Genomic DNA, 13,033 nt, shown 5'->3' with positions numbered 1-13,033 from the left:
GTGTTCGCTGGATGAGAGGGGTGAGGTGAGCGTTTCCAATGTGGTCTCCAGTTGATGGTGTTGATGATGATGGTGGTGGTGTTGTTGTTGGTGATGATGATGTTGTGTGGGATGAGAAGGCGCATGCGTGTGTATTGAATTGTGGTGGGGATGAGTGTTCGGTGTTGCTGTTGTAGTTGTTGTTGATAACATTCCTGAGGATTTTTGTTGTTGGTGTTGCTGTTGTTGTTGTTTACTGAGTGTTGTTGCTGTGGTATTTGTGGTGGTAGTAGTTGTAGTGTTGCTGTGAATTGTTGTCGATGTTGTTGTTACTGCTGAGTGTGTATTAAGTTGTTGTTGATGGTGTTGTTGTTTTTGCTGCTGCTGTAGTTGTTGTTGTTGCTGTTGTAATTGTGTCAGTGTTGGCAGTGGCGGTGGATTTTTAGCTTTTGTTAGTGGTATTGGTGTTGGCATTGGTTTTGGCGTTGTCGTTAAATCGATACCCCATTCATAGAGGAACTCCAGTTTCTGTTGTTCCAGGGGATCATCACTGGTTGTAGCCGGCAGGGCAAGCAAATGTTAGGCTTCTAGAAATATTAAAGCAGTTGGTTTGGGTTCCAAATTCGATTTTTTCGCTTCGACAACCAAAAAGGTTATATCAGCCTTTTCACGATTTGCAAAACATTCGGCTATCAGTCGGGCAACTTCCTAAAAAGTTGATGAAGTTTTTTTTTGTTGTAAAATGTTAGATGATTTGTTTTATGGGTAAAGGGGTATGGTTTTCGAAATGTTCTACTTACCTGATGATGTAAGCCTTCGACTTTATTACCATCCACCTCGAGTATTAGCTGCCCCACCTCTAGGCCGCCCGCTTCAAATGCTGCTCCATTTTCCTAAAGGAGAAGAGAGAGAGGAAGCAAATATTAGATTTTAGAATGGGGATCATTTTTAAGACTTAAACGTCACAAGAACAAACAACCAAATGCATTACTCTGACTCTTGACCCTTAATACAAATGAACTTAGACACTGAAGGGGACGACTTTTCTACTGTTCTAAGAGACATCAACGAGAACATCACTTGGATATGAAAATGAAGTTCCCGCTGAAAACAATGGTCGATTGAGAGCAGATTCCGAACACCAATTACCCCAAGATATTGGTTAATTACGCGGCGCCAGTGTGGTTTGCGAATATAAGTGATACGCAGTGGAAAAATGTACAGACCTACCAGAGAACTATAACTATATAACAGGGTGTCTCCTTATGACACCAGCGGACTATATACATGAGGAAAAAAGATGGACACTATCAAATGTTATCAATGCAGTATCTGCTTGGGTGTTATCGTCGGGAACACCGCTGACATATGCTTATGGACAGGCTTCCTCCACCCAGGTACGTCAGGAGATATCTACATAGAGAGGTTAGAAAGTACAAGCGTGAGCCACTAGATCAACAGGCTTATAAGGCAGTCCTGAATAGCCTTTATACATATGCAGTCACCGTGTGAATGCTATACTCGGATATCATTCACCATCCATAGCAAAAGAGGAAAAACAGCTGCCTAGGCAGACAAGAGCAGTCTTAGTACAGCTAAGATCAGAATAGTGTAACGATTTCACGAATTGACGGCACGATACCTAACACATCGATCACACGATTCGTTGCACCTCTGCACCTTCTTGCCCAGCTAAGCATACTCACCTGTCTCCGAATTAACTTTAGACGCAGACAATACAGGTTACAACCTTTCTGAATTTGGACACAGAGGAGTCAAAACCAACCAACACTTAATGGATTCCCTTTCTTGCATTTTAGTTGGTACAACAACAACAATTTCAATGGAGCCATTCTAAAGGAAACCAAAAACTCCTCAAATCTTTTGGCAGTTAAGAGGATGAAATATAGAAGTCAGTGCTGCAGTCAGTTGATCTTTCTGTCCAAAGAAGCACTGGGCATGAATGTACATATATCGGAGGGTAATTTGTTTCTGCCGAAGTTATGTTGACCAAGACCGGAATTCAACCAGCGATAAGGATTTCTTTAGGATTAGGAACACCTAATGAGGTACGACAAGCAGTACCCTCACAAGGTCACATGGAAACTCCAAGTCGACAGAATTCCCACCACGCATACAATAGTTCTCTACCAATATGATGACTTAGGACTCCCTCCTTATAGATACAAAACTTGCAGTTGAAGTGATAATAATTCAGGCTGAGCTTTCGCGCATCCACATCGACTACAGTGGAACTGTCTCGCCGGAAACCAAATCCCTTTAAAGCCTTTGATAATAAAGAGGATGAGATCGACAGAGGAGGGCCCTGCTGCATGGAGGCTTAAGGTATATCAGAGTGCAATTTGTTACTGTGTCGACCAAGACCTAAACTCGGCGTGAAGGAATTCCCTCGGATTAGCAAACTCCTAAGGAAGTACGAAAGGTCTCAAAGTCTCAAAGGCTACTAGGGAACTTCTGTTCGACAGAATTTACACCTTGCGTACGGTAACCACTCATATAAAGCCCTCTACCAACATGGTGGCTAATGATACCCTAATGATAAATTCGAAATCAATCAACGAGAAGGAACTCCCAAGGATTAGCAAACTCCGAAGGAAGTACAAAAGGGACTAATGTACAAGGTCACTGCGGAACTTCTAGTCGATAAAATGTCCACCTTGCGTACGGCGACGGGTCTTTACAAGCAGTACATATACCAGCTAAAAGAAGTAAGAAGTCAGGCTTAGTGTTCGCAGTAACCTCCGCGACTTAAGATGAGCTATTCCGAGAAAAACCAAAAACATATGACAATAATGAGGATAATCAGCAACCTATAAGCAAAGCCTATAAGCCATCGTTGCTGAAAACAGGTGAACTTTCTGTCTTGGTGACATCGGAAACGGAACGAACCTGGTTATTTGACCCGGATGTTCGGTACCGGTACTCGGTTCTACGGATCCGGTTAAAATAAAATGGGAATAATTTTAAAGCTTATAAAAATTGAGTGGTCATATTATGGGGTTATCTAAAACCGTTTTGGAGATACAGTCAAAAAACAGGGTTTTGGACCCCGATTTTTTTTAACTACCTAAAAGTCTAGCTTTTTTCCATTATCGAATTATAGGCCACAATTTGCCCTTTCCAAAATGGTACGATATGTGGTTGTACCTGTTGTGGATCAAAAGAAACCCTACAAAAACTAGGAAATTCTGTCGCCGAAGACCGGCCACCCAAAAATATTCTACTTAACAGGAGATTCTGTCGCGTAGTCGATGTTGGTATCTGTCCATATGTGAAAGTCTTAAAATCCGGGCAGAATGCCGGCCACTCAAAAGAAAGAAACGTGCTATTTAAAAGGAGATTGTTTTATAGGGTTCTAAGGCCCATATCTTTTGATCCACAACAGAAATTAAGGGAAAAAATCTGATCGTATTTTCTAAACTAGAGTTGTTCCGAAATGCCACACAAAACTTAAAAAGTTGCTAACTGAGTTAAAGGGAAATAAAAATATTGACAATTGCGACTTTAGTCACACAAAGGTAATCCTGCCACCGACCAAAACTGACTAAAACATTGAAAATAGTTGAATTGAAATCACCGTCGCGGAATGCTGGACGAGTGAAGATATCGAGAATATGATATAGGTAGTCAACATGGATATTGAAATCCTCAGAGCTAAAAAGAAGACGCTACTGGCATCGAAAAGCAAAAAAAAAAAAAAAAAAATGGATGAATGAACCGGAAAATTAGGAACGTAGGATGTGCCAAAAATGAGGTCTAGTGAAGAGCAGATAAACGTTAATTGTCATCTGCCGTCTGGTAAGAAGAGCAAGCCGGGTCAATCCCATATTGAATGAGACTAACTCCAGCTTTAAGAAGTATTGCTAAGCTATGTTATGTTTCGTATGGTTTTGGCATCCTAAAAATGTGGTATACCCAGGCTATATGAAAAAGGAAGGAAACTTCAAGAAAGAAAACATGGCACCGGACCCACCATATTCCGCAAGGGTTGTTAAGAGAAATCTTGAACTCGAGGTGAAGACTAAAATTCCGAGACGTCTTGGAATGCTGGACGAGTGAAGAAGCAAACAAAGTGGTAGAAGAAGAGCTAGGGCCACAAAACATAGACATGATGAACCAAAAACAGACAACTGCAAAATGAAGAAGAAAATATGACATCTTATGCCAACGTAATCGGAAGCACTATAATAATAAGATCCTAGGATGCCTACAAGGAGTGAAATATCTGATGATTCACTTTGATTCGTCAATGAATATCAGAGTCTAGGGACGTGCGTGCTCAACACCTAGCAAGAAGGGGGTAATCACGGATCTTTGCCTACTAGGAGATTTTGATATGGGGGATATGCTTTGACTCTTTAAGATAGCGGAACGCTTAAACAGAAACCTCGGTTATGCAGTAACGGAACTTCACAGGTTCCACAAAAATAAACAACAAATACCACAGAACTCTAATATTCTGCGGATCTATACTCCAAGCCTGGACAATATTTTCCTATATTTGCAACCTCTTGCCCGATTAGAGGTTAAAAGCTGTTGTTTTTGCCCCGACATATTTTCCGAATATTGCAAAAATGCAAAATTTTTAATTTTACACAGATATTTAATAGTTGAAAATTGTAGGCGTTGACCTTGACCAAAACTGGAACTTCAAGCAAAATATGTAGCCTAACTCTAAACAATATAAAAGTAGGTAGATCCCCGAAGGTATTAACGTATAACTCCCACATCCCACGAAGATATACAGCAATAAAATCGGTATAGATATACCATCAAATTCTCTATTCTATGTCCATCAGGAGTAAATATATATGTCTTAGAATACAAACTTTGTCATTTTTCACACTAAAGTCTGGGTCCATTTAACCCGCTATATATTGACCGATCTTCAACAAAACAGTCATGCATATTCTTTGTCTAGATTCCCGTCTTCGAGTAATATTTCATGGTATTCGTGTCATTATTGTACCTTCTAGAGCGACTAGAAAATCAGACAAAAATAAAGTTTTTGTTCATATCATCCGCTAAATATTAACCGATCATTTCCAAAAACAATAGGGCCAGAAATTGTCCTAAATGCAAAATTTCTTGGCGATTGGTCCATAATTTTGGCCTGTAAGGTGTTTACAAATTATAATGGACAGACGGACGGACACTTATATCTACATCGTTACAGCTAGTCGAGATAGGTATACTAAACGGTGGGTCTAGGACCAATAATTTGCGACTTTACAAATCTTGGTGCCACACAAAGCTATAATACCCATACAATGTAGATGTGTAGGGTATAAAAACCCCTCTTTAGGTCTCCTATCCGTATTTGATACTGAACCTATTCGTCCTGATAATAGGATCAAATTGGATACTCAATTATATCAGTTCGCATTTGGGATAATTTTAGCTATATTTATTAGTTTTGTTGCTATTGTTATTCGTATACTTACATGTATATTTATTATTCTAGGAAGCGGATGTTTTGTATTAGCACCACCTTCGATAGCAATACCTAATATGGGTTTTGTTTTCTATGACCGTTTTCGCACTAACGCCGCACCAAACTGTGACTTTTTCGTCATGAAGAGGCACTTCTTGAATCTCCTGAGGATTTTCAGTGGCGTAAAAACGGCAATTTTGCTTATTTACGGTCCCATTCAATGTGAAATGGGCTTCATCGGACATGATAATTTTGTCTAAAAATTGCTCGTCATCTTCGGCCATTTCGATGACTCTTCGGGCCCATTCCAATCGACGAGGCTTGTCCGCAGGCAACATTCTTTGCGTCAATTGAATTTTGTACGGGAACAAATGCAAATCAATGCGAATAATCCGTTGTAAAGTGGACCGAGCCATGCCCAACTGCTGAGAACGGCGTTTTTGGGATGTTCTTGGGGACCTCTCAACACTGGCTCGTACGGCAGCGATATTCTCGGCCGATCGCCTTGGTCGACTTTTATATGGCCTCTTCGGATTAGAAAGAGCCTTACCAGTCGAAAATTTTTCGTATAAACGCTTAATGGTGTTCTTAGAAGGCGCACTTCTCACATTTTTTAATGTTTTAAAAGCACGTTGAGTTTTCACAATTGACTTCTTCTGTTGAATGTAAATTTCAACTATTTATATTAAATTAATGGGAATAATTTGTTTTCAAAAATATTTAAATACAAAAATTAAATAATAACTTCAGCTTTTAGTGTATTTCTTGTACAAACGAAATAATAATTTTATTTGTGATTTTTTTTTTTGAGATGTGATATAGGTTTTGGGAAATGACTCTTGATGATCGATTACTTATTTTTGATGACTCTTTTGATTACTTATTTTAGTGTGAAATGTAATTTACGAATGAGTAAGCTATCATTTCGTAAAATGAAATGAATGATAAATTCTTATGTGTAACATAACTATTTCTCTTTTGTAGATGTAGAAAAACGCACAACAAAATTGAGAATGATGCGTTTCTAGATAATAATGGTGTGACCAGAGGTGGATCCATCTTTGTCGTAATCTGATTGGGGAGCGACAAACAACATACATGAACAGGACCATTGAAAAATCTTACGGCATAGCAACAACCAAGAAAGCTAAATTTCCCACAAGCATAGGTATAAATACAACGCCGTGTAGAATAACAAAATAATTGAAAGCAACATATATTACAGGAAACTCCGCACCCACTTCTATCATTAATCGGGAAGATGATAGGACGTATTCAGGAAAATAGTTTCATGGGCTAAATTTGGCCGGGCCGAAGTGTGGATACCCTCCACCATAGGTATACTGACAGATACTTGCAATGAAAATATAGGAAACCTACCCAAAAGTGGGCCTATACCGATAATTCTACAAACCGATTTATGTAAACCATTCTGTACACCGAATACAAATTTCAGCAATTTTTAATGAGCATTTTTCCTAAAATCTGAAAACCCCAGATTGTAGATTATAAAGTTATATGAGACTATTCCTAAAGGGGGACCAATATTGATTACATAGTGTAGGAATTAGCAAATATTTGGGGTTACCATTACATGAGGGCTATGCCTAATTAGTGACCGATATATGTCAATTTCGAACCCAATATTTTAGTTTTGTATCTCAATTCTTTCCTTCAGGAGGTACAATTATGTGGGGAGATGCCTAAATGCATCGACCTGCATTTTCATTATCGTCAGGATCGAATGATTACAACCGATGACTAAATCGTCTTAGAATTCCTTAATTTGTAGGGTAAAACTGACTATTTCGACTAACGACTATCCCCTATACTTTTTTATCACGATATGTTTAGGAAGCGGAATGAATACAACCAATACTAAATCGTCTTAGAATTCCATAACTTGTAGGGTAAAACTGACTATTTCGAATAACGAATATCCCTTATACTATACAGTCAAAAGACTCTATGCAATTCCTTTAGACGCTAGGGTGGTTACAACAGACTGACTTTCTTAAATCGTCATAGAATTTTACGCTGATCAATAATATATACTTTATAGGGTCGGAAATGATTATTTCGATGAGTTACAAACGGAAGGAGGGTATAAAAACGGACCCCAATTCAAACGTTAAAGTCGTGACATCGTAGTCTCAAAATGAAATACCGGCCGGTCTAGACATTGTTACTCGACAAAGAAATATATATTATATTTCCCACATAAAAATGGGTTTAGTCTGCAACAAAGAAATCAGCGGAAATATCTGGGAATATTGAATGCTAATGTCGGCGAACTTCAACAAAAAAGGGGGGAAATTTTCATGGAAACGTAGCATACTGCTGCATCGAATAACAAGCTTTGAACCACAACCACACTTTACTGGACCAGCAGGAAACATTGGAAAGGAAATGTACATGGTCGATGTGATAGATGCAAATTTGGTTATTCGATTAGCAATATCGTAGGATAAGTAATGGAACGGCAAGCGAAGGTGGGAGGTGAGCTCGGAATATTTGAAGGACGTTTCCCGTAAAAAATCGTATATAACCTCCCGAAGTATGACGTCGTAAATGTTGTTTTTCAATCGATTCATACGCATGCATTGAATTTCATATTAAATACGCTTTGGCGGTTACGGCAGGAAATAATAGAAAGGACAAGTCGGCGTCCATATAATGAAGAATACGATTTCCGAAGTACTCCACATAAATAGACAAGCTCGAAGTAATGTTGTTTGAAATAAGATGGGGATTTGCCGACAAAGTTGAAGCCCATAACCGACATTGACTCTAAATCCCCTAAAGAGTGCAAGCGGCGCTAAATATAAATAACATAGAAATGACAGAATATAGCGCCACCCAGAGGAAAATAGCAATATTAAATAAGCAAGGACCCTAATAACTGTACAAATGTCAAGGAGGCGTTGTTTCTAAACAATTTAAGACGACAGCCCCTAAGAGAGGTTATAGCAGACCAATAACTTACTTAGGTGGAATAAAAAAACAATAATTAACGGAACGATAAATAGAATAGATTATTATGGCGATGCTTTGAGAAAGCTCTAAAGTAGAAACAACTTTGACTCACAACGTAATTTGTATTAAAATATTTGGAATATTTATGAAACTAGGCTTCACTCCTCTCCAAATGAACTACATCTGAAGATCCCTGACATTTTATAACCAACGTCGGCATTAGTATCATCACAAGAGGATAACACAAACTATGAATGGCAGGACATAACGCCACCTAGAGGAAAATTGCAACACAAAATAAACAATGATTCCAACCACAGCAACAATTATTTCTAAGCATCGATAGATGGCACAAACAATGATTAACGGAACTGAAACAAGGACTAATCGAGTATGATGTCTATGAAAATTACAATACTAAATATCCAAGGACACTCTAAAAAATGAAGAAGGGATTGCTTCAACGCGACGATAGATGATACAAAAAATGATTAACTAAACTTGAAAATAACTAATCGAGTACGATGGTTATGGATCCAAAGAGGAGTAGAAAGACCTAGAAGGCATTTTTTTAACAAACTTCGGCATCAGCATCCCCACATGAATATGATACAAAATAGGAATGACAGGATATAGCACCACCCAAAGGAAATTGACAAAACAAGGACCTCCAAGCGGTGCACAAAATTCAAGGGGGCATTTTATCTAGGCAACTACAGATGGCAGCCCCATTACCTACGAAAGGCTGCAGCAGACCAATTATCATGCTATCGCAATTAAAATGGCGATGCCTGCAGATGCTTTACAGGAGAAAAAAATGACTCAGAAGTAAATTCTTTCAAAATAGTTTATAAAACGATTATTACATCACTCTCCATAGCATTACATACGAAGCCGCTTGACAGCACCGGTATCAACACATGAGGATAACATAAAATACGAGCGCCACCTAGGGGAAAATGGCAACACTAAATGGGCCAGGATTCATAAAGGCGTTATTTCAATTATCGCCTTAACTGGAACAAAATATCAATGATATTGACGACTAATCGTTCCAAAAATTATTGACAGAGAAGGTATTTTTATCAAAACCATGAAAGTACTGTACAATCAATATTTTAATTCAAATTATGATGTGATGGTTGCGAATGTTTTTCAGAAAATTTTTAGAGCTGGATAATTTAATAATATATTGAAAAAATAATCATTTTTGGTATATGTGGAAATATTGGATATAACGACCAATGAATATGTTAATAAAAATGCAATGTACTGTACAATCATTCAAATGATTTAATTGAAATTGTGATGAATGGTTTTATGGTAACGGAAGTATGATGTTTCAGGAAATTATGAAAGTTTTAAATGGAGTCTGAGGAAGGTTCTGGAATAAGAAAGTGTAAAAATGTATTTTCGTATTTTCTCAATCTTCCTAATTCAGTTTTTTCTTTTTATGTTGTAAAATAATTTCCAAAAATCCTAATTCTCTGTTTGTGTATGTATTTTGAGAAAGAAAAACGAATGCCGTTGTCTGATTTCTTTGTAGTCAGAATGTAAGATAGAGATGTTATGCCATTGTGTATGTGTGTAACTGCTGGTCAATACACTACTTACCTGATGTCTACGTACACCTTTTTCGCCCAGTAGGGTACCGCCTTCTTCCTTCATATCGAAACTTCGTGATAGTTTTGTGGCCAACTCCTAATTTTTAATTTATTTTACAGAATTTTTGTTTTACGAATTTTCCAAATTGGTTTGGTTTTTGTGTTTCAATTTTATTGTTTGTTGAGAGGGAGAGCACACATTCAATTGTTTCGAATTTTGATATTTGGATTTTTGCAATGATTGATTGATTGAGAGAAATTGTTGAAAATTGTAAAAAAATAACAATATTGTAAAGTTGAGAGAGAGAATTTTTTAATTGCAAAAAATGTGAGTGTGTTTTTTCTAAAGAAAAAAAGGTTTTTATTTCTTTTGTTAAAGAAAAGTAAAAAACATAACAATTTGTTTTTGTTTTGAGGAGAAAAAAGCATTTTATATTTATATTTTTTTGGCGGTGTATATTTTTTTCTGTAAATTGTGGTGTGTTGAAAAATTCTTTAATTTTTTTTTGGGGGAAAGTAGAAGACAATCAGGAACACGCACACATACACAGAAAAAAAGTAAGAAAATTCCATTTCATATAGAGTCAATCATAAAATCATCAAACATCATTATCATCATCCTCATCATAAGCATTATAATAATTTAAGTGCAGTTTTAGACATAACACAAATTTGAACAAAAATGTGTGGTGTTCGTGATTTTGTTGTTGTTTTTTAAGAGAACAGTTTTAGGGAGGGTCTCTTGCGAAAATTCTCATAGATTATAGATATTATCCCTTTACAGTATTAAATTTATCCTAACATCAGCTCAGAAGTTAAAAATTGTGGGCGAAGTAAGTTTTGTCCTATACCTAGTGGTGATGAATTCGAGCGCACAAAAGTATTTTAGTGGCAACGTGCCACCTTGTAACAAGTAATTGTTCGAGTGGACTAGGCAGTGACGTCAATAATTTTTCTTCTCCATCTCCACAAAGCATATTACCACTGTACACGATTATAATTCAGCTAAGTAGATGACTTGTCTGCTGTGGTCTCTCCTAGGTGATGGGACCGCCATCTATGGTTTGTTAGAAACAACGTCCCAATGTATTTTGTGCAGTGGTTGGAGTCGTTGCTTTAATTATTCTTGGCATTTTTCTCTGGAGGCTCCTTTAGGGAGGTATGGCCCTTTTGCAAATATTCCAAAATCAATTTGAACTAATTTTGTTCCTACACTGGGGTTCTAAACTCGCACCCAGCGGTTTATGGTCTTGCACAATATCGATAATAATGTACGGTGTTTACAATTTTAAAATCATCATCATCCATGGTCCATGTTTATCATGAAGTAGTCTACTTTGGACTAGGTAGTGGTTACAACTTTTTGCTTTCCTCTAACTTCTCTTGGGAGCATAGGTCTCCCAGAAATCATCGCTATTTTACTCTATTAATCCTTGTGTTAGTTTTTTCCGCCATCAGTGTTTTTATTCAAGCTAAATATATGATTGGCTTGCTTTAGCCTGTTCTGGGTGGTGGTGCTGCCATCTATCGTTGTCTAGAAACAACGCCTCCATGAATTTTGTGCAGTGGTTGGAGTCCATGCTTCATTTAGTGTTGTCATTTTCCTCTGGATGACGTTGTCTCCTGTCATTCATAGTTTATGTTTTTCTCATGTGTAGATGCCCAGATTGATTATTAAAATGTCAAGCGCATCGAATACATTGCACTTGGAGGGGATGTCAGAATCTCTTTATAAATAGTTTCGCCATATTATTTCATTAGTCCTTGGTTAGTGTTGTTAATTATCATTCCAGATCAGTAGATTGGTCTGCTGTAGCCTGTCATATATGTACGATGATGCTGTCATCTATCGTTGTTTAGAAACCACGTCTCCATGAATTGTGTGCAGAGGTTTTAGTCCTTGTGCTACCCCCCTATTCCTAGTTTGTATAATTCTCATTTGTTTATGTTGATCCAAAGGTTAATAATTAGAATGTTAAGGGCTTTGGGCTTCGGAGCGAGTATATCAGCCTCATTTTCCAAATATTCGGAAAGCACTTTGAAAGATATTTCCTTTACAGATGGGATTTGATATCGGACCCATATATTTATCGGGCACACTATCGATGAATACATATGGTGTATATTATCTTGAAACGAGCGGAATCAACCGGCATGTTCCAAGATTCATCAAGGCCACATCCGCTAACCATGACCATTCACACTTAATTCGTTGGAAATAGCAGTGCATCTGATGTTTGCTGTTATTATGCTTAGTCGAGCGATCATATCTACAAAGGGTTTTTTTCGAGGGTTTTTGAAAATAGTTCTGCTTTTAATAGTGCGAGAATTTAAATCGGTTGAGGTTATGTACCCGACTTCTCGTTTACGTTGTGGTGAAACACTCAGAATTGACCTCAAGCCGAAGAGTCGCCATATGACAAGTATCGCCGAAGAAATTAAAGAGAATTTGCTTTGAAGTGCTCCGTTCACGAACAAATTTCATTGTATTTGGTTCCGAGCTCCAGATGCTTCAATTGAGATGCTTATTGACGTATCTACCGAAGTGGAAATGGGTTTAATCAGTTTTACATTGTAGTGCACTTCAAAGGCCCAATCAGGTAAGGTACGACGTTATTGACGATGGGTCGGCTTGAGTTTGTGTATACGGTGTAATGACGAGAGAGAAAGAACGCACAAAAAACTTACTTATATTACCCGATATGTCCACACAATTAGGACCTTCGGTAAAACAATGAAAACAATTTGTTACAACTGCCTCTGCGCTCATATTAAATATCCTTTGGCGTGAACTAGTTTGTATTACTTAAAATTTATTTTTCTCGTTGTTTCCTACTTTGTTAAGCCTTTGTCTTCTGATTTTTCACTTTGAATGACACACTTGCCCAAATGTTGCTAGTTCTCATGTTCGTCATTCATCAGGCAACCAAGAGAGTCAGCAATCTTTAAAAGAACTGGCAATCAAAAGTGATAGTGTGTACGCCGCTTAAGTGTTCGTTCGTTTTTATGGCCTCCTTTT

The 13,033-nt window shown here is 37.6% G+C and overlaps 1 protein-coding gene across 1 annotated transcript; it reads right to left on the bottom strand.

The window, feature by feature from the left end:
* Positions 1-399: 399 nt before the first annotated feature.
* Positions 400-9,176, bottom strand: LOC133331108 (whirlin-like). The gene is made up of 4 exons (XM_061539514.1): positions 9,150-9,176; positions 5,445-5,525; positions 780-872; positions 400-687 (listed from the first exon to the last, which is right to left on the bottom strand). Exons 1-4 carry the CDS (start codon positions 9,174-9,176, stop codon positions 559-561), a joined length of 330 nt encoding a protein of 109 aa, XP_061395498.1. The 3' UTR covers positions 400-558.
* Between the last annotated feature and the right edge of the window lie 3,857 nt (positions 9,177-13,033).

This window comes from Musca vetustissima, unplaced genomic scaffold, assembly GCF_032173495.1.
Source record: "Musca vetustissima isolate MV318-11 ecotype Yass unplaced genomic scaffold, APGP_CSIRO_Mvet_v1 utg52451, whole genome shotgun sequence".
NCBI classification, from domain to species: domain Eukaryota; kingdom Metazoa; phylum Arthropoda; class Insecta; order Diptera; family Muscidae; genus Musca; species Musca vetustissima.
Note: the sequence above shows the minus strand (reverse complement) of the source record. Positions and strands in the feature narration are given on the sequence as shown.

Bases quoted from the DNA above. Each gene is read 5' to 3' on its own strand.
- LOC133331108 (XM_061539514.1), bottom strand. From the start codon at position 9,176: ATGATAATTGGTCTGCTGCAGCCTTTC. The intron at 873-5,444 runs GTAAGTATACGA...CTTCTCCTTTAG, and splicing joins CTAGAATAATAAATATACAT to GAAAATGGAGCAGCATTTGA. The intron at 688-779 runs GTAAGTAGAACA...TCAACTTTTTAG, and splicing joins TCGAAGGCTTACATCATCAG to GAAGTTGCCCGACTGATAGC.